The sequence below is a fragment of the Apus apus genome, chromosome 22 (genome assembly GCF_020740795.1).
Source record: "Apus apus isolate bApuApu2 chromosome 22, bApuApu2.pri.cur, whole genome shotgun sequence".
Lineage (NCBI taxonomy): Eukaryota > Metazoa > Chordata > Aves > Apodiformes > Apodidae > Apus > Apus apus.
This window is the reverse complement of record NC_067303.1, coordinates 6,099,871-6,125,391: the sequence shown is the minus strand read 5'-3', so window position 1 is coordinate 6,125,391 and position 25,521 is coordinate 6,099,871. Positions and strand designations below refer to the sequence as shown.

Below are 25,521 nucleotides of genomic sequence, written 5' to 3'. Positions count from 1 at the left end.
AAAAACAAACAAAGAAAAAAAAAGAGTCTGCCTGAAAGCCTGGGAGAGCTTGAGAGAAGCCACGGGGGAGAGTTGTGGTGTTTTGGATCTATTGACACCAAGCACCTGGCACCTCTGCTCGAGAGACTCGCATGGCTTGAAGGTAAGAGATGCACCTCGGTGCTTTTTCTTCAGGGTATACAAACGTTGTGACTATCCCAGCAAGGGAGCAGAGAGAATAGTAGCTGCTGTCATCACCACTGTCAATAAAGACAGTAGGAAAAGGGAATCTTTGCCGTGATACCAAATGATCCGTTCAGCTCTTCTCTCCTGAGCCAGTGGAGGTGAAAGTCAGCCTTCAAATTCAATAAATGCAGGACTTCCTAATTCTCCTCTTCTAAAACACTAACTGCAAACTAGTAAACAACTGTTGTTAAATGAGAAAGAGGCACTGAGAGTTGCTAAGATGCTAGGATTATTTTTAGAAGTTTGATGCTTAACGTTGCTCTCACACAGACACAATGGAAACAGTGGCAGGAAAAACTGGAGGAGGATGTGTAGATGGGATCTAATGTAGGTACATTCCATTTCCCCCCAAAATGGGATTGTTCCAGCAAAATTCTGGAGGGAAAATACTATTTTTTTTTTCTCTTCTGACACATTTTTTTTACATATGGCAAAACTTGTGTCCCTTAAAATCTCCCTCTCCCCACCAGCTTCAGTGTTGAACAGTCTTTCCCAGTGAAGGGCAGGAGATCTGCACCCTTTTCTGAAGCAGCCCTGGAAGGAAACATTTCAGAATTACTCCTCTGAACATTGCAAGTAGATTTTGTACAAGCTTTACATTAACATTTGTGCCATCAAGGGAGTCTGAACTGCTCCTCTTTGTATCTTAATAATTTTCCATTGCCCCTCAGTTGTAAGTTTCATTTGGCAAAACCCAGTCAGTCAAAAACGAAACCAGTGGAGACCAGGGCTTCAGGGCAGGGTAGTAAACCGTAGGATTGCCTTGGGTCCTAGTCAACACTGAAGTATTTTTGTTCAAAGTTGCTGGCTGTGGGTGGTTTCTACACAGATAACACTTCCTCACATGGTAGTTCTCCCATCTCTCTCAGCCTGACTTTCCCACATGCAAAGCATGGAGCCACAGAGCTAACAGCATGTGGAGCATGAATCACTGTGCTGGGAGTTCTAATCAAGCAGGAAGATAACTTGTTTTAGAAATCCACAGGATGGTAATGTCACTGGTCACACAGGTGACACATGCAACTCACTCCCTACAGAACTGCAGGGGTTTGATTTGTTCCATGATCAGCATTTCACTTAACTGTTCTTAAACCACACAGTGGTCTTAGGAACTCATAACCCTGTGCTTATGGGTTTCATTCCTTTTGAAGTAAAAGCCCATGAATTGCTTGTAGCAATAAAGAAAAAACTCTATTGACAACACTGCTAACTCCATCAAGGGATGTTTTCCATTTAACTTCTTTTTTATGCTAAATAATTACACTAGAACATTTATTTGTTACTTCTCATACTCCTGAACAGAGTTTTCATTCAAGTATTTTCCACTGATTTATACACCATGGGATTATCTTTTGCTTACATGGGCAGTGTATGGCACGACAGGCAAATACGATGAGATAAAAAGAAAGAGAAGACTTCAGGTCTCCTGACCATTAGCAGTGTTAACATCAGGAGCATTAACTGCTTGTCAGCTGAATGACAAACATGGGAGTTTCCCTGAAGATTCCCACAGACAGCTATAGAGCAGTTATCTGACAGGAACTAGGTGAATTCCCTTACCTGATGTGCCATGTACCACAAAACCCCTCCCAAACTCATTCCATGCAGTGACACGTACATCACACCCATGTGGAAAATCTGCCAGGTTTGCAGAGAACTTCCCCAGGCCCATCGAGGCTGCATGTTTGTGAGGAAGAGCTTCACCTTGGTACACTGCAGCACTTATCAAGCAAAAACGCCTCTTTCCGACTTCAGAGAGAAGCCTGTGCCCCCTCCAGAGCCCAGTGAGGCAGGGTTAACAGTTGTTATAGGCTATACTTAGCTAAAAGGGATCATAGCCTGAACCAGCTTCCTTTTTGTTCTACGTTTTGCTTCTGTGCCACTTCCAGGCTCTCCCTGAAAAGCTAGGTCAGGATTTAGATTAGCTAAGTGGTCACACAGTGTCCATCATGCCCATCCTGATCCTGCTCCCACAGCCCAATCCCAAACCACCGCGGGTAGGTCACATCCACCCCAAGCACCAAAGCAAAGGTGATTTCTCCAGGCACAGTCCTCCCGGGAGGGGAGCACAGCTTGACATCCACTCACTCTGCAGGCACTGCCTGCACGCAAGGCAGGGAGCACAAAGCCTGCACTTCAACCTCCTCCAGCTCTGCTGAAGTGTGAGACACCTGCCTGGGAAAAATACTCAGCTTTTCCTTTAATGGCACTTCATGGCTGGCTCGGTGCATCCTCCTCCACGCTCCCTCAGGCTGTTACTACCATCACCCAAGGCTCAGGGCACGGGTCAGGGGATAACACCAGCTACAAACAGGCTGGTGAAGGCAGCTGGAACAGACCAGCTGTGTTCTGCAGTGAGGCTGCAAGGTCTAAACAACCACACAGACCAGGGACGACCCGTCACTAAGATGAGCCCCCTCAATCAGACAGGCCTAGCACACCAAGAACAATTTCCTGTGTTCTTCTCAAACCCATCCTTTCTATTCAATCAGCAATCTCCACCCTCCCATCCTCTCTTTACTCAAATTCTGGAATTCTAATCTGAGCTTAAAACACTTAAATCTTGATGCAGCTCAGGGTGCCACAGAATTGCTCTTTCCACAGTACCACTTACTCTCAGCAAGTATAATTACCTGCCCTGCCTCTGTGTTCATCACTGGATAAAGAAGGATAATTCACAGGCCATTGCCATATTTTAAATTCCCCTGCTGCCAAATGGGTCATTTTAATCCTGCTGGACAGATAATTATCTGCACTATGTAACAGCCAAATTTCCCTGTGACTAAAACCCTGAGGACCAGATATGGACTGGCTTTGTCATCCTTGAAGCCCAAGGTATTACATGGAATTATCTTCAGAGGTACCTCTGAAACTGAAGGGAATATCTAGATAAAAACAAGATTCAAGCTTTCTCCAGAAGACAGCAGAATTCCATATTTCTTGCAGAAATGTGGGCATTGTTGTGTCCACTGTGTGAAAGAAGCTGTGGGATTGACTTGCAAGCCCTGTGCTGTGTTCCTCCACAACATTTCCTTGCTGGTCAGTAGCACCCTTGTGCTGGGCATATTCCTATGTTACATTACTTACAAATTCCCTAAAACAACAAAGAACTTTGAAAAACACTTATCTCCAAATGCACAAGTATTTGTAGCTCCTCAGGCAGGACTAAGGTGGATTTGGCTCCTGAATCTCACAGTAGTTCCCTAATAATTCTTTTTCAGTCTTACCCTCTGTGCACAGATTTCTCCTGCACACTTTGGAAGCCTGGGGATGGATGTTTGCTCTCTCTCACACACACACAGCTGGTATTTCAATGCCAGGAGAGAGAGGACAGGGATGTCCATGTAACATGTCATTTAGCTGTAAAGCTTCTTGTCACAGGATGCCTGGATGCTAACTGTTCCTTAATGTTGTTGACCAGGCAATTTCAATTCCAAGGGAAAGGAGTCCAGTGATCATTAATTAATGCATAGAAACCACACTGGTTCAGTAAATATCTCAGATGCAAACAGATGGATGATAGAAGGGCACTTGCAGAAATATTATGTATATTTGCTCAGTTCTTACCCTCTTGTCCAGGCAAGAGCTTTTGGATTCCATTGGAGAAAAGATACTGGACTGGTTGAACTTTGTCTGACCTCTCAGAGTTATTTTTTTAGGGCTACAGAAGAAAATTCTGTAGGTGAAATGCTGAAACATGTTGAGGTTTGGAAAACAGAGAGGGGAGATCTTGAACGATCCGTTTGGGGTCTGACTTCACTGTGTTTTGCAAATGAAAACTTCTAGTGCCTCTGCTTTTGGCCAGCTCCTCAGGAGCCTGAGCAGTCTGTGCCAGGGTGCTGCTCACTGGATGCTTGGGGAAAGGGGGAGGCAATTGTTTAAGTCCTGTCAAATGCATCGTTCCTTGTGCTGTTACAAAACCAACCTAAATTCAATCTGAAATGATTGCTAATAAGTATTAACTCCTCTCCCAATTGTTCCTCTTCAATCATGTTTTCTCTCGCTGTCCTTCATCTGGGTATTTTTAGCATTATCATTTTTTAAAAGCTGTGACTGTGTGTTCAGTTGCTGCTTCTCTGTACGTCCCTCCCAATTATCTTGGTGGGTATTTTTCTCTCAACCCCCTGGAAGGGGTTTATTTCTGGTTTACTCTCCCCTGTTGGTTTCCATGTGGTTATGTGGGAGGCTGCACATTCTGTATCAAAGCAGAGCATCATGATTAGTCCATTCAGAAAATGTAAATGCAGCTTTATGTGCTGTGGAGAAAGGGAGACAGACTCAGCAGTCAATAACAGAGCAGTGTTAAGCCCTGTGGGTAGGCCTGGGTGATCACAGTAATAGCCATACTGCAGATTCCTAATGGAGCTAAATAAACACACAGGAGCTCTGCACTGTGTCTGGGATAAGCTGACCAGAGGACAAGCCAGGCCTGCTGGAGCAAGTGCAACCCACTGCCACCCTGCAGCCAACACTCATTTTGATTGGCATCTCCCTTTCCATACACATTCCATTGTTTATCCCAAATTTCAGCCTCTGGAGCCTCAGCTGTTTCTGTCTGAGATGCCCCAGGAGCTGGAAACAGACTTAGCAGTTAATAAATACATGTGTTTGGTTTTGCTCACTGCTTCAGGTTGCCAACTGCTAGTGCTGAGGGTGCATCAGCAAAATCAACACCCTTTGAGAAGGCACTGTGCAATCTGCAGCTTTACAGAGAAATGAGCTCTTCACCAGCATCTCAGGTTTCTGAATCATGCTCCCCTGAACGCTGCAGCTGACACAGAACGTCAGAAAATTTTCATTTATTACCCCATATGCTGCACCTTGCAAATTACTTGACTAAACTGAGTCCTTGCCCCCCTGCCCATAAATATTAACTCTGTGCCTGCGTATTCCAAGCTTTTCCATACTTGTATGACAGAGCCAGAAAAACGTGATTCCTACAGAATTACTGAAGTTTGAAGTTAGATTTCTAACCTTTTCATCTGTTTCCTCTGCTGACCGTTGCAGATAAGAACACTTTGAGTAGCAGCCTTATCTATACACTGGGGAATCCAGTGCTCCCCCCATCAGAGAGAACAGGGTGCCTCCAGCCTGCCTTCCTTTAGACATTTACACACAGATTCAGGAGCCAAATTTCAGTCACTCATGCTTGAAAAGCTACAGTTATAAAGATCTTATTAATTTAAAAAGCATTAAAAATAGGAACAACACACACACCCCTCCTGTATATACGATTAAACAGCAAGAATCATCCTGATCCCAGTACGTGAATAATTTCTCACCCCCAGGAGGTTACGGATGCTTTAAAAATGTATTTGTGATAGCAGAGGAATACTTAAGCTCACCAAGACTCTGAGTGGAAGGGATAGGCACGTGTAAGCTCCTTATTTGCACTTTCTTAATGGCAAATCAACAGTAATAATTAGAGGGCTTTAATTGTCTTGCTAACTAGGGAATCAGAAAGTCAACATCAGAATCCCCCTGCTAGTAAAGATTCCTGCGTGTCCTTATTATTGGTTTGCTGTCATTTGTAAAGCAAGTATCTCAGGCTGGTTGTGATCTGGGGATTCTCTACCTCTGCTAGTCTAACAGGAAGTTATCCAAGCAATACAGTTGTTAATATTATTATTTTACAGCTGCACACAGAGGTACTGGTCGACCTTTAAGGTTTCCTCTGGTGTTTTCTCTAAAGACAAAAAAAAGTTCTGGGTGCAGAGCTTTTGACAGAGGTTAATGTTCCTAGAAGAGAGTTCATTTCTGCCCCTGCCATTTTATCATTCCCTTGCTCCACATCACCAGTAAAATCCAGCTATTCCTTCTCGAGTTGTACATTCATTTCCTTTGAAAGATATTTTACTAATACAAGGAGAAATCCTTGCAACAATGCTGTGCAATGATTTAGGATGTAGGGGTATGTTTGTCTACAAATGTGTCCTCATTTAGCCCATATCTGGGGCTAAACTGCAGCAATCGCTCCCTCACCCCCTGAGCCCTCCCCAAGCCCAGGAGGGGAATCAAGAAGAGAAGCCCTGTGGGTTGAAATATAAACAGATCTGTTTCCCTGCAGTTCCCTTTGTTGTCCTTTCCAAGTGTTATTTCTATGTAGATGCAGATTTCCACCACCCACCTCCCCCAAGTGTGAACGAAGAATCAGTCCAGAAATTTCAACAGTAACAGAAAATGACAAAAAAGGATAATAATAAAGTTAAGGTCCTTTGGGGATACATGTTGCAATTCAAATTCCTGTTGAATTTCTCATTCAGAAGTCCCCAGGATCATACCCACAAGACCCTGGCATAAGAGACATTGTTTGTAGAGATAACAAACATACTTCAGAAAAGGAATGAAATAAAGGAACACGCAAAGGAAATGTGAAAGCAAAGCAATCACTAAATATGTGCAGGAGCTAGTTCCATAACCTGGATGTTTCTACGAGCACTCAGTGCCCTCCCCAAATATGTTATTCTGCAGATATTCTTAGTGTGTCAGGTGTGGCAGCACCTGGAGCCCTAAGAATGTGTCTGACTGGGCTGTGAGAGAAAAATCCAACTCAGAAAGCAAAAGCAACCGCCCGTGACACAGCAAATCACAGCACCTACAGGTGGGAATTATTTTTTTTCCCCTGGAGAGAACCACAGGTTCAAGCAGGGGACCCATGTCTGGAGACATGGGCCTGTAGAGCATCTCTGCTCTGCACTGCTACAATGCACTTCCCCAAGGAAGACAAGGGCTGGTGCCGCTGGAGGTTATTCCTGGATTTATTTCTCCTACAGCAAGTAGGACAAACGTGCTCAGATCATGCACATTTTGTTTTTAGTCTCCTACAACCCCTTACTTGCATTGTTGATGAATTAAATAGCTGCTGAAGATAGCTCTGGGTTTAGTCTTGCCTGAACTTCCACAACAGCTTGTACCTAGCACTCCATAATTTAAAACATTGCTGGCTCCTGGTAATGCTTCATCTGAAAGAGCATCTGCTGCCTGCCAGACAGGGTGGAAATATTCATGACTTTCTGGAGCTTTGTTAATGACTTTGTGGATTAACAGAATACGGAGAAAATGGGGAATTCATAACTAGAGCAGGTCCAGATTACTGGATTTATGAATTGGATTCATTTATGGATGTTGCATGCAACGGTTGCACTTGAAAGCCTCAGATGTCAGCAGAGAGGGAAGGGAAACACTGTTGGTGTTTGTCTTGCAGTGTTTCCCTTCCCAGCCTCTCCTGTTGCTCTTTTCTGTGTTTAGCTTATAAACTTCCCAGGGCAAAAGGGCTGTGTTTTGTCCACAAAAGCCCCGTGTGTGCCAACACCTCCCAGCAGGCTGGAAGTTTCGCTGAGAGTGTAAAAGTCAATCAGGAAAAACTGCTGAGTGTGTGCAGTGACCCCAGGGCTGGGACTGAGCTGGAGGGACATGGAGCAGGGCCCTGGTTGGCAGCTGCTCTTCACCAAAAAAAAGCTCCACTCCACCAGTGTTTCACCCCTGAGCTGTGCAGCCCCCTCCCTGAGCCCCTGACGGGTTTAAAACTAAAAGCAGCATCCGTGCAGCAGGGGCCTGGCAGAATTTGCAGAGGGTACCAGTCCAAACGTGACATGTGGAGCAGGAGGGGAAACGTTTGGCTTTCCAGGGTTTCTACCAACTGTCAGGTTAGCAGGTCCTGCTCCTGGCTCTGCAGGATCAGCCCAAAGGGAAACTCCAGCAACAGGCTGCAGAGCTGGGAGGCTGATCTATCCTCAGGCTGTGACCCACACACCTTCTTGAGGTGGCCTTCAGGATAACAATGAGCTGGCCCAGATTTTAATGAGGGCCCATGGGAGACCTCCAGTTTAGTGCCTCCTGCCTAGTAAACACAACAGGGCAGAGAAATGTCTTAAACCACTTTTCTAACATCTTAGCTCAGGACAAAGCAAAATAGCCAAGCGTTCACCTGGAGAAAAAGTTGCACCACACGTGAGAGAAGCAAAGTCCTGCTTTCCTGGGACCTGGGACACCCTGACAGATTCTCTGAAGGACACAACAAGATGGGTATCTTCTTCCACTGTCAGAGAACCTCACATGTAGTGTCAGACTCCTCTGTTCTTAGGAAGCCTGTTTGACATCAGCCACAAAGTTCCAAGGTCCAGGCAGAGAAAAACACACACACACCCCCCAACGCATAAACAACCAACTCTTTCCTTTATCCCCCCCAGCTGAGCATCTTTCTACAGGAAACCAGGATGAAAGCCCTGAAACCACTCAGCTGCCACACAAAGTTCAACGAGGGGTTCACGAAGTGGCAACCACCAGCTCCAGGTGGCCTGTAGAGGATGTTGAGGAGCTTCCGCACAGAAAAGCAAGAGAGAAAAAACACTCTGGTTTCTTTAGACACGCTGAGAAATCCTGTCCTCCAGCAGGGGCAGGAGGAGGGCTGGTTTCTGCCTCTCCCCTCTGCCTCCATGAGAGCAGAGCTGGGCACAGGGTGCTGAGGGTGTGGGGGCTGGAGCAGGAGCACAGGCAGGGCTGGACTCCCGGAATCCCATGGGAAATCAGGCATGGGCTGGGGTCATCTGGTCCCATCTGACACTTCTTGTCACTTTGCATCTTTTGGGAGCTCAGCCAGAAGGCTGGGGTGGTGGGGGAGAAGATGCCTGGGTCCTTTCTAGGCTGCTTCCCTGCTGAGTGTTCCCAGGGCAGGGGCTGACCTTGGGTGCTCCAGGGAAAAGGGGTGTGAGCAGGAGTCATGGACCAGCATCACAGGAGGACCTGCCAGCCCCTCTCCCCAGCCTCCAGAGTGGAGATGGCACCAGGAAATGGGCCCTGCTGGGGCTCCAAGCTGACAGCTCTTTGCAAGCTCACTCCCACTCTGGTTTTGGTTTGTTTTGTTTTGTTTAACTGGCTCCCTGGCATTCTCAGGTGAGTTTCACCTGGAATATGTAATGTGGCTCTCTCTCATGCGTCTGCTTGAGATCCAAACACACGTGCTGCCTCTGCTGCACAAGCTGAGGGCCAAATCCATTTGAAATCATGACAAAACTCCAACTGGGAAGAGAATCATACCCAGGAGCAGTAATTCTTCCAAGAACACGAGCTTTTGTATCACAACAAGTAACAGTAGAAAGAATCTACTGCACAGCGAATTTCTGCCTCCCTGACTAGATTAAATTGAACCAAGAGGAGACACAAGGATGCAGGAGCATTAGAATGGAAAGGAAATTGGAGAGGAAATATTGCACACCTAAAGGGTGTGGAACCCTTTGGCACACGTGGAAGACATTTAAGAAGGTGGCATCAAGAAATCCAGACTAACTCTTGCCCTGGAATGGCCATGGTGCAGAGCAGGAACCACAAGGCTTTTCAAGCCCTTCCCAGCACTATGGCCCCAGTAACAGGTGCTGGTTTCCAGGAGCTGATGGTCCAGCCAACTTGCTCTGTGGCTCAGTGCCTGCTCCCTGGGAGAAGGTGTAAAAGGACAGGTCCAGAACTAGAGGTATGTCCTCCTCCTACTCACATTTTGCCTGCAAAGATGACAGAGGTGGGATTTAAGCTGAACAGTGGAGCTGATTTGGGTCAGGGATTAAATGATTAAAGATCATTTGGATTTGAAATTTGAGGAGCAGTGGCTGATCTGTACAGGAGGAATCCACAGAGCCTCAGAACCCTACTCTGCTGGTTATTGCCCAGGAGGGACAGGACGGTAATTAATCTAATGGTTTCCTGAAGGTTCAAATGTGGGGAAGTGGCACTTAAAGCAAGGAGGAGTCACATGAATGTTGTGCTGATGGACACAACTTCATCAAGGCTTCTGCAAAGAACCTATTGAAAGGGACTTAGGGGCAAACATTTGTCATATATGGTTTGGGGCAAACAACATCTAAGAAAAAGAGGGGGAAGGGGAAGGGAAAAAAGAGCTCTTTTTCCTCTGGAATTCACTTCTTCTGGCAAACATTTTTGCAAACAAGCTTAGCAACAGGAGTGGCAATGAAAAGAGCAGATGTTAAATGAATGTTAGATGACATAAGTGGAAGGCAAATATTTGAGCTCCTCAATCTGAGTTATTATTATTTACTTTTAATAAAGTATGGCTGAAGGGCTCAGAGCTGAAACACCCTGATGCTGGGTGCTGCATCAACACAGGGAGCCTGGCTGGAGAGGGAAAAAATAGATAGATTCAACTAAGGAATTAACACAATCTGTTTCTGCAATCCAATTAAGTTATACACTTCAAATGCCAAGCACCAAAACATACAGTGAACATTAAACAGATAAAACCAAATAATTGGAAAAAAAAAAAATCCTTAAACATTTGTCACATTTTAACCACTACTTTAAAAGCAAATATTCTGTTCAAATTTCAGTCACATTTGTACATAACTCCTGGGGATGAGAAGAGATTCAACCTTTTCAATTCCACAAAAAGTAATACAATTAGCTCTGCTGCTGATTAAGGGCTATTTGCAGACATGGGTGGATGATCTCAAGCACATCCATTCACTGGGAGGACAGATCACCAGCATCATAAGGCTGAGAATTTATTGGATTAGCCAGCAGATCAGAACTAGACAGAGGGATTTGGCACTAGGATACTTATAAAAGAAGGAATCAAAACAAAGGGCTTTTGTACAGCCCAGAGTGTTGGGTCTGTAGCAATGCAAACCTTTCTGAGAACCAACCTCTTTCTGGCCAGAAGACCTGTCTGTGACAGCCACCATCTCCATGTGAGAAGGCAGGGGTGAGGTGATGTGCCATGCCCATGTTAGCAGTTCACAGTCTTGTCTGCAGCTGTTACAGGCTTCCTTAGATCTGATCGACTCCACAATTTGTTTCTGAGGAGCCCAGCATCAGACCTTGGAATGTATCTCGTTTTTTAAAAAGCAAATTCTTCACCTTTCAAGACTGAAAGCCAAGATCTGTGGAATATTTCTGGCTGGGTGTCCAAAATGGAAAGCAAATATAATCAGAAATGAGTTTTTTTACAAATCCTTGTCTGCCCATCCTTTCCACCAAGCTGAGAACTGCCCAAGTGGGCTGCGTTTGGAGCAACTCCAGCTTGGAAAGTTCTTAACCTGCCAAATGCTGAGAAGATTAAAGCCTGCCCTGTGCCCACACAGTCTTAAAGAGTAAGAGGAATTGATGGCCGTGCTCCAGCAGCCTGCCAGGCAGCAGTCAGACCTCTCTTCTAGTGGGCACAGAGACTGATGGGGTTTTCTGGGAGGAGAATATTGCTGGAAGAAACTATTTATACCTGCTTCCATCCTGGAAGGAAAACCAGTGGTTCTGTGATGCAAACTGCCCTTCTAGGTTTGAGAGGGTGCCATGATGATGTCTGGGCATTGACCCCCCCAAAAAGAACCAAACAAACCTTCAGCCTTGTCAAGATCTTTGTCTCTAATTCTGTACCCCGAGGTGCCTACTGCTTGTGTATTCTGCTTGTTACTGGAGACTTACCAGTAAGAAGCTGCAAGGAGGGTGGGAAGCCACGTTTGCCCAGCGCTGCCTTGGGATGTGAAACAGTCAGTGCCCGAAACTGCCTCAAATGCAGTTCCTGCCAGGGCCCCATCAGTCATGGCTGTCAAATCCCTGCTGGATTTGCATGTCCTCCTCAGTGCCTGGGGGAGTCAGGTTTATGTAAAGCCACCAGGACTTGGCTGGTTGTGTTCAGTGTCTCAGCTGATCCTGCAGTGCCAGGCGCCAAGGCAGGAGCTGGGGATTTTCAGCAGCATTAGCAGCTGCAGCGGGTGCTGTGGTCCTCCTGTCAAGACATCGTTTGTAATATTTTCCTAATTCCTGACCTTTCCTCCTCTTCCTCAGTGTCTGCAGACACTGTGCCCTGGGTAGGGCTCGGTGGGAAGAGGTTCTTGCTCACTGCTAGCTGTTACACACCCTCCTGGCTCCAGCGAGCCACGGCCAGAAACTCACAGCCCAGATCATCACTTCTGGGTTTCCATATAAAAAACAGCAAAATTACTCCAGAAAGGCTTTCCTTTGCACAGTGCTCCTGACCAGGGTAAAAAAAAAAAAAAACAACACAGCTCCTCAAACATACTTGCCCCTTCTCTTTCTCTCCCACCACCTCCCTACTCCAGAAAAATGTCTTATTTCCCTTGCCTGGAATTTCTCAGCCACGTTCTCAGAGGAGCCCAGTAAACAGCAGCAAGAAGCATTGTCAGGACAGAAGAGATGTCAGTTTGACAGCTTTCCTGTGGCCCATTGAGTCCAAAACTTCAGAGGAAAATGACAGTAGTCAGGAGGCACTGTACTGTGCAAATTTCACTGAGACATTGATTTCTGTGAAACAGAAATGCCTTTGGAGCAAATCTGTCTCTAAGCACCTTTGCGCACAATCTGAGGCAAAACTTCCAATAACCTGGGGGGCACGTCTGGGTGGCAGCAAGTGGAGGGAAAGAGGCAGTCTGGCAGGAGCTGCGTGCAAGGAATACCTTGGGAAAGGGAGGCAGAGCCTGTTCTGAGACTGCTGTGGAAAGACCTGCCAGCAGGAGATGGTTGCTGGTGGCTTCTGTTGGTGCTGTCCTGCCAGGTCTGCCTGGAGTGGAGTCATTGAGGTGCTCTGGCAAACAGGAGTCCCAATGGAGCAGTGTGACTGTGCCTGGAGTTCCTGGGAAAGCCTGTCCCCAGGACAGCACACTGAGCCAAGAGGTTCCCTGGATCCCCCCAGTGCTGCCTGCAGCCTCCTGGGCACTGCTCAGGCATCAGGACAGGGAGCAGCTCCCTCCACCCTCAGCTCCTCTGCTCCAACCCTCACCTGACGGGCAAAACCTCAGGGAATTTCATCCTGGTCCATGAGGCTGATTGCACCTTTTGGCATCCAGGCTCAGATTAGCTGCCAAGGCCATAAATCCTGACCAAACAGAGCCCAGATGCTGCAATGACACACGTGGTGGTGCCAGGGCTGGCTCAGGATCAGGCTGTGAGGGGGTTACACTCTGAGGATGTTTGCAAGCAAAGACCAAAACGAGCATTACACCTGTGCTATTTCTGACAGGAACAAAAAAAAGACATTTGCAGTGAATCAGGGCATCTCTGACCTGGCACAGAACTGAGGAGAGCAGAGGGCAGGCCCAGGATACCATTCAAAGGTGAGCTGCAGGTATGAGTTTCTGCTGGAGCTTTTTGCCACCCTCTTCCCAGGGAGCTGCATCTGTCTCCATACGACAGAGCAATCTCTGCTTATTACACGTGTCATGTCTCTGCTCTTACCAGAAAGACAAACAGTTTTGTTGCTGCCAGTTGTGAACATTAAGCATTTGCCAGAAAGATGTCGTGCCTGTTTGCCACAAATGTAATTAGATGATCAATCACGAGGAGCCAGGGAGAAACACCAGCAGTGCAAACAAACGTGTTGCAGTTTGCTCGGTGAAGAACGGGGAATTTACTGCAGAGGAGGTAAAAACTCCGGCTGCGTTTCCAGCCTCTATCCTGCCATTACCTGCAAGGAGTAGCAGCCAGATTTCCTCCAGTTGCTGATAGACACTTGGAATGTGTGGGGCTCTGAGCAACCTGGGCTGGTGGGAGGTGTCCCTGCCCACGCAGGGGGTTGGAGCTGTAAGTTCTTTAAGGTCCTTTCCAACCCAAACCATTCCACAATTCTATGACTCATTGAGAGAGGCTGCTTTCCTCTGGATGGCAAACTGCTTCCCAGTCAGGCCAGGCTCAACAGGGACATTCTGGGATGTTCCTGTCCAGGGGATGAGCTGGGAGCAGGACACAAACCTGGCCCCAACGAGGGGAAGCAGCAGAGCTGCTCTGTCCCAGGCAGGCTCAGTGCTGGCAGCAAGCACAGGGCTGCAACCTTGCTGCTCTGTCCTGCCCTTGACCTCTCAGTAAATCCATTCTCTGGATTAGCTCAGCCATACTAAAAATGTGTGTGGACTCTGTAGGGGAATTAAAGTGGCTTTGCTGCAGTTAAGTCACAAAGGAATCTGTTCCATCTCAGGACCCTGCCCACATCTGCAGCCTAAGGCTAAAACCAAAACCCTGCCTTGCTTCTGGCTGTGCCACGGCTCAACACACCACCCTTGCTCGGTGTTTATCATCCCTTCCCCTGCCTTCACATGAAAATGCAGGTGCCTGGACCAATGCAGGAAAAGGCACCCTTATCTCACCAGCTTCTGATACTGAGAAACCCTCAGCAGCAAAATAAAAAGTGCTCCTTAGAGCAGGACTGAAAGGCTCAGAGACACCCCAAAGGCCACCACGCTGCTCCCGAGTGGTGCTAGGTCTGTGTCTGGAGAAATTAAGATTATTTTTGGGACTGAAAACTCTCAAAAATTAGGAATTAACAGAATTTCCCATGTAATTATACTTCTGTACTGTATGGACTCACACTAGATACACCCTCTAACTGCACAATCACAAATTAATTTCCCTGTTTCATGCAAAATGCGGAACTTTTTTTTTTTTGTGCTTCATTTTCCCAAATTTAACCTTTTTTTCTTTTACAATAGAAACACCAGACCTTTCCATTTGTACAATGGCCAAACACAATCTTTTAACTTTCCTCTTAAAAGGACAAAAATGATTGATGAGGAAAGGAAAAATTATCTTGCAGAAACTGCAGAAGGAAAGAGAGAAGAATCTTTGTTCACTCTTCTCAGGCCTGATCCTGCACTTAGCAAATAATTCCACTCCTTTTATACTTTCAAGATACTTTTTAATGCTCCTTTTTTTCCCCCCTACCCTGCATTTTCTGCCTTCCTGCCTTCTCTAGATAGCTTTGCATTATCAAAGGGCAATGGGAGAAAAGAAAAAAACTCTTGCTGCATTTAGCATTGATTTTTCCCCTTCACTCTGAGTCACACAAGCTAACATTTAATTAAATTTCTGACACTTTGACAGTTGCTAAGAAGACATTTGTAGAGCTATCAAGTGCTGCTGATAGCACTGTCAGACAGACACTTTTTGAATTATCAGCTATTAAGGACCCATATGCAACAAATTTCCAAGGATTGTTATACAAATTGTTCTTTGAATGAGAAAAGCACACAAAAGCTCAGTGAAACATAAAGAGACCATTGTTCCCAGGTGAATTTGATATTTGCAAATGTTTTGCTATTTTGATCACTTACGTGGTTTAATAAATTGAATCCACTTTGTCTCCTATCAAGAAAACTAAATGGCCTGTTCTGGGATGTCTGAGAACATGGCCCGATTTTCCAAGCAGAGTGGTCTTTATGGAGATGCAGGGTGGGAAACATAGAATACTGGATTTTAGGAAGTGCTGAGCACTGAATGAGGTCACTTCAAGGTCTCTCTAACCAGAAACCCCAAACCAAAGCAGTCCAAATCTCCAGCTCCTTTTGAACAGCTCCTGCCTGGGTCTGATCACACTCTCTGACACGTCACCCTTTGCTGATGCAGCGACTGCTTCAGGCCCAGGTACAGATCTTGGTATTTTGCTTTTACACACACAAGCTCCCCTGGCAAGGGGCTAAAATGAGCAGCATGGAAACAAGGTCCTTCCTTGTTAAGGAAGTCCTGAAAAAAAATCAGCATCTCCCATAAGCTCAAAACTATGTGCTCAGGAAAGTGACTCTGCAGAAGCTTCTGTCTGGCTGGAAGCCTTTACCTTTGGGCAAATTCTCATCAAAGTTACTAAAGGGGCTAAAATGAGCAGCATGGAAACAAGATGTGGGAACCCCTTCTTTTTCCAAGCATGTAAAACCCCAGCAAGACCCAGACATGGTGTGGAAATACCCAGCAATGATGCCAACCATCACAAGCACCCACTGCACAGATCCCGCCCTGGGGGATCTTAAGCAAGCCCACCTAAACGAGAACCAGAAGAGCCAGGAAAAATCTTTCCAGTGTGGCAGAGCCAGTGGCCAAGCACACTGCAGCCTCACTGCAAATGTGGGGTGCCTGGTTTCCATATGCTGGCACCAGAGACCCCCACACAGACACCTGCTGCCAAGCTCTCTCTGCATTTTGTAGCTTCACTTTTAGCTGCTTTCTTACAGTGTTGGCCATGTGTGCAGTGGGATGCCAGCAACCTGGGGGCATGAGAGTCCTGACACCACTGCTTGCATCCACTGCTGGCATCAAATCCATGGAACCTCATGGACCTGCAGAAACGTGCCCTGAGAGAGATCAGTCCTATCAGTGCATCCTCAGAGCAGAAACCATCACCTTCCCCTCACACACCACATCCCACTTGGATTGTACATCCTCCCAGAGAGCAGCTTTTGGCTGCCTGTTTCCTAGAACCACAGGATGCCAGGTTGGAAGGGACCTCATGGATGGAGTTTGTAGCTAATAAATCTCAGGCCTCTATACCCAGACAGCAAAATTTCTTGACGCTGTTGTTTCCTCATCTCTGCTCAGTTCATTTTCATACTTATTCCACCTCATCCATTAAAAAAATGCCTGTAAGCCTGGGGTTCAGTCCAGAGCCAGTGGAAACCCAAGGTGACAGCCTCCTTACAGCGTGGTGAAAATGACCCAGCTAAGGAAGCAAAGCACAGAGACAGCCCTAAGAGACAGAAAAAGTCCAAAAGACTGAAGTTACCTTTGCTAAAAGATCAGAAAACACAAAAACCAGGAGAGGTTCTAGGGAACTGTACAGCAAAAGACAGGGTTGGTTTGTGTGTTACCCTTGGAAGTGCCCAGCACGTGGCTGTTGGCCAAGGGAAGAAATGCTGTTTTGTTGTGATGCCAGAGATTTCCAAGGAAACCTGCCTCCCCTGTGCCAGGAGCTGCTGGGCTGTGGGGGAGCACCCACTTGTGTCCCCCCATTTTCCCCTGGGGACTGCAGCCCCACTGGGGGAATGGCAGAAGGCAGCACAGCCCAGCCCTGGCTGCAAAACTGCTCCTGTCAAACTCCATTATCATCACAAGTGTGTTCAGAGGTTTGTTTATTTATTTACTTCCCTGCTGGAGGGGAAAATATAAGCAAAAAAAAGCCAAAACAACAACCCAACGAAGAAAAACAACCAACCACCACCAAACCAACCCCACAACAGACCCAAACCAAAACAAAATTAACCCCCACAGACACAGCCCAAAGTCCCAGGAAGCACGTGAAAAAAACCAAACACAGTGAGTGGTGGCACATCTGCCCTGAGCTGTGCACACCTGGCAGGGAGCAGCTGGGGGCTGGGAACCTCAGGAGAACCAACACAGCCATCCCAGGCCCCCTGCCCGAGCTGCAGCACAGAGCAGTTAGTATCCCTGGCCACAGAAACCTGGGGGATGAAGTGGAAATGAACTGCTCGAATCCCTGACCACCAAGCTCAGCCTCCTGTTGAGGTCTCCACCACACTTCAGCCAACCAACCCTTTGCAGACAGGAATTCAGGGCACAGGCCCCAGAGCACCCCCAGAGTGAGGCAGCACGTGCACAACCGGTTTGTTGTCATTTTACATGTTGGCCTCCTCTGTCTCTTCAACCTCTTTGTGTCAGGGTGGAGCTGGAACCTGGCACTTTCACCTCCATGGATCCCCTAAACCTCTCTTGGTACGACGGCGACACTGGTGACAGGAACTGGAGCAAACCCCTCAACGGGTCGGATGGGGAGCAGAAGCCTCAGTACAACTACTACGCGATGCTGCTCACCCTCCTCATCTTCGTCATTGTTTTTGGCAACGTGCTGGTGTGCATGGCTGTGTCCAGGGAAAAAGCCCTTCAGACCACCACCAACTACCTGATCGTCAGCCTGGCAGTGGCAGATCTCCTGGTAGCAACGCTGGTCATGCCTTGGGTGGTCTACCTGGAGGTAGGTACCCAAGTGTCTATTCAATACTGAACGTTTCTGGGGAACGGGGAAAGAGAGGGAAGGCTCAGCAGCCTGGGCATCAGCTGCTTCAAGACCTTCTGAGTTTCCCAAGAGTTGGTCAGATTTTTCAAGGAAATAGGCAGATGACTTGAAAATCCACTGCTGTTCAGGGGGCTAAATTACAACCCACTGGCACTGAAAATCTGGCCTGAGAGTGGAGGGCCCAGGAGCAGAAGGACCATCATTTGGGTTTCAGAACTAAGCAGATGAGCTGTTCATTCCCATCCAGGAGTCTGCAACACCACAGGTCTCACACTAACAAACTGCACCAAATAGTGGTCAAAATCCTATTTCTGAAGGACTGCAGTAGTAAGAGCAGGCAGCTGTAAGTGTAGGATGTAAATCCAGAGCTTTATGTCACAACACACGAGAGAAACAGAACTGAGCTGCCTTCCCCATTGCTGCCCTTGGCCCCTCACTTCAGTACCAAGGAGCTCAGTGTCTCTGCACACAGAGCCAGGGTTGGGTGGCAACGGGCTTTGTGAGAGCCCAAGACTCCCAAGACACCTGCCCATGCAGGGGAGTTGGATCTAGATGATCTTTTAGGTACCTTCCAACCCAAACTGTTCTGTGACTCTGTTTACTTGACGGCACATGACTTGCAACAATAAATAGAATGAAACGTTTCTCTAGAGGAAAGAGTAAGAGAAGTTCCACAGACTGTTCAGTCAGCTGAGAGCTGGTGGTACCACAGCCAACAGAGCATGGAGGGTAGTGAGAAAGCACAAGACTGAAACTAGATTGAGCTTACAACTAATTTTCAGGCACTTGTTTAGGAGAGAAAAATGATAAAACTGAGAGGAGAGCAGGGGACGGAGCCATAATCAATGAGCCCATTAATGCTCAGCAAAACACACCCCCTGACACAGGCTGTCAAGAAACCACAATAATAATTAGCACTCTAGTTAATTATTGGTTCCAGGGCACTTTAAAAACATAAAGCACAGTGTTGGTCAGGACACTCAGCTTCATCCTATGAAGTAGGACAACCAGGACTCCAGATCTCAGCAATACCTTGTCACGTGTTATTTCCCTTTTTGCCCTTTCTGCTCTCACCCACACTCTGCAACACCTGCTGCCAGTCTGAACCAACAAAAACCAGGACAAACCCCTGCTGGCAGAGAAGGAGCTGATGTGGGGTGTGGACTCTGGTCCCTCTCTGGGTCTGCAACTTGAAACCAAAACTGGCCAGAACCCTTTGATCTGCAAACAGATCTTTTGTTGTTGGTGTTGGTTTAGGCTGTGTGTCACAAGCTCTGATGAAAAGGAATGTCAAAAGGAAATCCTTTAAAAAAAAAAAATCAGCATCTCCCATAAGCTCAGAACTATGTGCTCAGGAAAATGACTCTGCAGAAGCTTCTATCTGGCTGGAAACCTTTACCTTTGGGCAAATTCTCATCAAAGTTACTGCTGCAACTTGTCTCTTCAGTGTTTTTTTAATCACTGAGTGTTCATCTGTCACTCAGGCTTCAATGCAGTCATTCTTTCTTCCTTCTTCATGCTGCCTATGGTTATGTATATCAGAGCAGAAATAACTGAAGAATAGATATCTTATTCATTCTATTTTCAAGTGTGGTAGGACTATATTTATTAGAGGGAAATATACTTTTTTCATCACATGTCAAATACAGCAGTCCTAATAATTGCTATTAAACTTAATTGGCAAAGTTCAGTTTCAATAGCAAGATAAGTGAAGAGAAAAAGGCTACTGCTAACTGGGAGCATTATCCTCAGTTCTTTGCCTTTATCACAACATGTAGTGTGCTAAAGGCTTCTCACTCTGAATTAATTTTGTTCACAAAAAAAACCCCAAACCGACCAAAAAATGAGGAATTTCAACCCCAATTTTTTAAACCAAGAAAGGAAGGAAAGCTCCTGCTGATCTTTGCTAGGTATAACTGCAAAAAGTGTCTAACAGAATTAGAGGTGCTGAGAATATAAAGATGAATATATATATATATTCCTTCCTAATACTTCTCTGCACTGCTCCAGAGAGCTGCTGAAGCTCCTCCATGGGTCACTCTGAGGAGACCTGCCCTCCCTTATGTCACTGGAACATGATCCCGGGTTTCTGGTTGCTGTTTGGGCTGCCCAGTGCAATCCAGAGTAACAGGGTGGAATTAGGAAGGACAAAACCACACCAGCCTAAAGGACAATGTGCTAGAGAAGGGTTTGGATGGAGCAGAGTACTTCCTTGGTGGCCCTGCCACCATTTCAGACCAGAAAAGACAAAGTCCTCAAAGGCAAACAATTCAGCTTGGCACCACATGGGACATGATTCCAGCTGGAACTTCTGTAGACAAAATGTTGATCTCCCTTGGGCTGGGAGAACTCCAGCCACCAGCAAGTGTCTGTATCTTCATGCAAAAACCTCCCTTAGGCCCTCTCAATAGCACGTGCTCAGTCAGTTCTTCTGCTGACTTCATTCTCTCCCTTTACAGGTGGTTGGTGAGTGGAGGTTCAGTCGAATCCACTGTGATATCTTTATGACCCTTGATGTCATGATGTGCACGGCCAGTATCCTCAACCTCTGTGCCATCAGCATTGACAGGTGAGGGCTGCAGGGCAGCAAGTCACAGCCACCTTGACATGGTCTCACTTTACCTGTGACTCAGACACTTGAAAGTGGTGAGAGCTGGTGGTGCTGGCATCTTTTGAAGACCAAGTCAGAGGACCTAGATTTAGGTTAGACACGAGGAGGAAATTCTTTGCTGTGAGGGTGGTGAGAGCCTGGCCCAGGTTGCCCAGGGAAGCTGTGGCTGCCACATCCCTGGCAGTGTTGAAGGGCAGGTTGGATGGGGCTTGGAGCAACTGGATGATCTTTAAAGGTCCCTTCCAAACATGCTAGGATGACCTCAATGAGGTCTGAACAGGGATTTCCTCAGAAGCAGACACAGAAACACTGCTCTTGAGAAAGTAAATGGCAATGCCTGTCCCTGTGCCCCTGGTTCTGTCCTCCTGTTTATACACCTGAGCACTGGAGCAGAAACCAGCGGGAAGGCACAGAGAGAGGAACGGGAATACCCGTGTCAGCCCATTCCAGCCCCGTGTCTTCCAGAACAGGGGACACCTCGGAGATTCCCAACACCTGACGTGCCCTGTGGAACTCCTAGGCTCTCAGAGAGGGTGTCAGCACTGGTGTGTCTCCCCAGGTACACGGCGGTGGCGATGCCCATGCTGTACAACACCCGCTACAGCTCCAGGCGCAGGGTCACCCTGATGATCGCCGTGGTCTGGGTGCTCTCCTTCGCCATCTCCTGCCCGCTCCTCTTCGGCCTCAACAACACAGGTGAGGGCTCTGCCACCTGCAGCTGGCATCTTCGTGGCTTTCCTGGGTCCCCAGGGAGTCTCCAGTTAGGAATAAGCACGGGGATCAAATGTTAGGTTTATGGGGATGTATCCAGCCCTGCTCCAGGTGTCCTCTCCCAGTGCCATCCAGGATTATTTGTCAGTTGCTTCTGGGTCGGTTTCATCTCTTGCTGTTCCAGACACACTGGAACTGAGGTTACATAGACTGGGACACAACATTGGTCAGTATTACCTTAGTATTTCTCCACTGCAAAAAATCAAATCTCTCTTATATTCAATATGTGAAAAGGAAAGTCATGGGACAAAGAGCTTCACCAGACAGGACAGGAAAGGACAGGCTGTTCAGCCACCGGTTCCCAGGAAGGCTGGACTGGATGCAGCATGGGAGCAGCAGGCTTTCAATGAGAAGGCAAGAAGTAGCCAGGGGCTCTGGGGTCACATCTGACTCCCTGTGACCCAAGGGGAGTTGGCTGATCCGGTACCACGTCCAGCTGACATGGGGGTCCCCCCTAGGCCCTGAACCCCCTCCCCTCAGGGTGTCTTTGTGCCTCTGGCAGCAGGAGAGAGGAGGGGAGGCCGGTGCTAGCTCCTAGCAGCGGGGACAACAAGCCTGAAACTTTTTGTCTTCCAGATGAGAATGAGTGCATCATTGCCAACCCTGCCTTTGTTGTGTATTCCTCTATCGTCTCCTTCTACGTCCCCTTCATTGTCACCCTGCTGGTGTATGTGCAGATCTACATAGTGCTCCGGAGGCGCAGGAAGAGGGTCACCACCAAGCGCAGCAGCCACGGCCTGGACTCGGACACACAAGCCCCTCTGAAGGTAACTCCACCACCTCTGCCTGCTCCCAGCAGGCTCCAGCCTTCCCCTTCCCACTCCGCTTCATCTCCCAAAGCGTTTCCTCCTCTTCCTGAAGGACAATGGCAGGAATGCTAGGTCACAAAGGGAATTATGGAATCATTTAGGTTGGGAAAGGGCTTTAAGATCATTGAGTCCACCTGCCAACCCAGCACTGCCAAGTCCACCACTGAACCATGTCCCTCAGCACCACACCTGCACACCTTTTAATGCTGTGTGCTGGGCCATTTTGCAGCCCCAGCTGCACACTCGGGGCTACCAGGTCACTGGCTGGTGCTCCACAGGTCTTGGGGGACATCTCACCAGTAAGACGATGTGTTAGGAGCTGCTTCCTTAACCAGACTGTGTTTCCTTTGGCTCTGCTGAGCTTGGGCTGGGGTACCCCAGGCTGCAGCTACACCATTTGCAGGGTCAGTCCTGCTGTCCAGACACAGCAGTGCCTGGGTGCAAACCACCTGACTGGTCAGGGTAGCTCTGCAGCAAGAGGAGCCTCTGGGAGCACCAGGGCTGCGTGTCAGCAGGTCCAGCTGCTCCTGGGAAGTGTGAGACCTCTTGTCAAAACCCTCCTCTGCAAACCCACCAGCAGGAACCTGCAGCCCCAGGGGCATTGCCTCGGAGGCCAGGGCAAGCAAAGCAGAGGGGGACAGACTGAAACAGCAGCAGACCTTTGTGGTCTCCTCCCTTTGGCAAGAAGCACAGGGGGCACCTCCCTCCGTCTCTGCTTCTCCAGGATAGTTTTCCATCATTCCCAGCACCTGATTCCCACTGATTAATTTCTGATCCTGTGTTTGTACATCCACGTGCCTCCCCTTCCAATTGCTCTCTGCTTGTGTAACCTCTGAGCTGGTGCTTGCCCCTTAGGACAAATGCACTCATCCAGAAGACGTCAAGCTCTGCACAGTTATTGTGAAGTCCAATGGGAGCTTCCAAGTTAATAAGCGCAAAGTGGTGAGTGTCAAAGAGCAGTGGGAGCTTTCCAGAGCATTTGGCTTTCCCCTCTTCTCCCCTCAGGACACAGAATTAATTTACGTAGGGTTGGGAGAAAAATAAACTGAGAACAAAGGTTACCATTCCATCTCAAAATTTAAATATTCTTCCCATTCCTTAGAGTGAAGCAGGGGGTTTAAGATCACAGAGCTCAAAAAGACAGACTAAGCTCACCTAAAGATCAGCTATAAAAGCCATGACATTTTAACATTTTATGTCTTTGATTTTTTTTTTTCTCCTCTCTGTTATTTATTTTAAGTCCTGGGCTGCATTGGCTTTGTTGGGTTTTGCTTGTTGATTTCGTTTTTATTTATATTCTGAAAACTCAAATAAAATCTGTGGGGAGTGGAGACAGTGTATCTCCCCTTCCTTAGCCTCCTTGTGCAGTAAAGGAGCCATTCCCTGCAGTTCTGTTTATTCCACCAACCCAAAGGTACCTTTATCTGTAACCACCTTACAGCCCTTTCTCCAGGCATCTACCAGAAACACAGGGAGGGAGAAGAGGGATTGTTTGTTCTTCATCATCATCCAGCTTCACTCTGCAAGGGGTGTTGATTGCTCCTCTTTGTATATACTTATCTGTCTTTGTGTTGTGGACATTTGATTCTTGTCCAGGAGGCAGAGAGTCACATAGAAGACATGGAAATGGAGATGGTGTCCAGTACCAGTCCCCTTGAGAAAACCACCATTAAGCCGGCGGCACCAAGTAACCATCAGTTGGTTGTGCCAGTTTCTTCTCATCAGGGCACCAACTCAACCCTGCAAGCACCCTTGGACAGCCCTGGGAGAGTAGAGAAGAATGGACACGCCAGAGAAACACCCCACACAGCCAAGGTCTTTGAGATCCACTCTATGCCCAACGGCAAGATAAGGACCTTTCTCAAGGCTGTGAACAGGAGGAAACTGTCCCAACAGAAGGAGAAGAAAGCCACTCAGATGCTGGCCATTGTACTGGGTGAGAATGAGCATTGGCTTCCTCTCGTGCAGAAAACCAGCAGGTACCCAGAATGAGGGTAGCCAGGCTGGATGTCCAGGGGTGGGCTGTCTTTCCAGGCCTCCACGGAAGTCCTTCCCCTGGAGATGTTGGAGGGTAGGTAGGCAAGAGGCTGCCGACAGGAAGGCAGCTGGAAACGGTTCCCAGTATGTACACAGGGCTCAGGAAGCTGTCCACCTCTGGGCTGTCTGGATTGCCAGAAGACAGCTGGGTGCAAGGTAAGAGAGCTCAGGAGCTTTGTAGAACACAAAAGGCAGCAAGAAACTGGCATGTCCAAAGGGCAGATTTTCTGACACGACAGGTCTCATTACACCAGCAAATTACACCAGTTCTTTAGATCCTGCACATTCAGAATAGAGACCACGAGACCTGACAGACAACCAGAGGGCTTATTCCACAGGGAAGCATTTTCCTTTTCTACCCAAAAGAACCTGACTGTTCTCACAGTCGCTCAATCCGTCCAGCTTTCAGGGAACCCAACTGTCTCTCTCCCCTTCCCCCCCCAGGTGTGTTCATCATCTGCTGGCTCCCGTTCTTCATCACCCACATCCTGAACATGCACTGCGACTGCAACATCCCCCCCGCCATGTACAGTGCCTTCACCTGGCTGGGCTATGTCAACAGTGCTGTCAACCCCATCATTTACACCACCTTCAACATCGAATTCCGCAAGGCTTTCATGAAGATCCTCCACTGCTAAGAAGTGAAACAGCAGCAGCTGGGTTTTTTTCCAGGCTGAGACAAGAGAAGCCGCCGCCACCGCCGCACACCCACGGGCAGCCCTGGGGAGGTCCCGAGCTCTTGCCTGGGGCAGGAGGCCTGCAGCGTTACAGCAGTGCCATGCCCACGCATCTCTTGGTGGGGATGCATGGTGGACCTTCACGTGGGAGGTTCTCTCATCCCTCGAGGTGACCTTTGGACTCTGGGACACCGACCCCAAGGGCGCTTTTTTCAGAGCCACCCTCACACTGTGTTGGAAGCAGAAGCGAAGATCAAGACGCGCTGGCTTGGTTCTTGCCTGTGGCCGTCTGACCTGGAGTGCATTAAACACAGACAGCCCCAGGGCCACGTGAAGGCAGTGGCAGGTCACTGCCACGGCCAGCCTGCGTGTGACACCCTCCACACAACTCTCACCAAAGACAAGACCATCTTTTCTGCTTTGCAACAGGAGCCAGACAGAGCCTGTGGAAACTCCATGCAATAGCTTTGCCTTCACCTCCAGCTGACTTACCCACTATCAAACTGCTGAAGCCTTGAGAAAAAACAAACACACACCAAAAAAAAAAAATCCACTTTAAGAGGTCCCCAAGTGGGCTAAGAAGGTTCTGCCACAGACAAATCCAATCCCTGCAACAACGTGGGCCTACAAGCAATGGGCAGA

General features: G+C 47.8%; 1 protein-coding gene across 3 annotated transcripts; it reads left to right on the top strand.

The window, feature by feature from the left end:
- On the top strand, positions 1–25,521 carry DRD2 (dopamine receptor D2). Of its 3 annotated transcripts, XM_051638704.1 has the most exons (8): positions 1–142; positions 17,620–17,932; positions 20,434–20,543; positions 21,145–21,281; positions 21,933–22,123; positions 23,021–23,107; positions 23,762–24,101; positions 24,647–25,521. In XM_051638704.1, exons 2-8 carry the CDS (start codon positions 17,651–17,653, stop codon positions 24,838–24,840), a joined length of 1,341 nt encoding a protein of 446 aa, XP_051494664.1. In that variant the 5' UTR covers positions 1–142; positions 17,620–17,650; the 3' UTR covers positions 24,841–25,521. The 3 variants fall into 3 exon arrangements, with proteins under 3 accessions (XP_051494664.1, XP_051494665.1, XP_051494666.1); XM_051638705.1 differs by lacking the exon at positions 1–142 and having other exon boundaries at positions 17,627–17,932; positions 23,021–23,105; positions 23,748–24,101; XM_051638706.1 differs by lacking the exons at positions 1–142; positions 23,021–23,107 and having other exon boundaries at positions 17,627–17,932.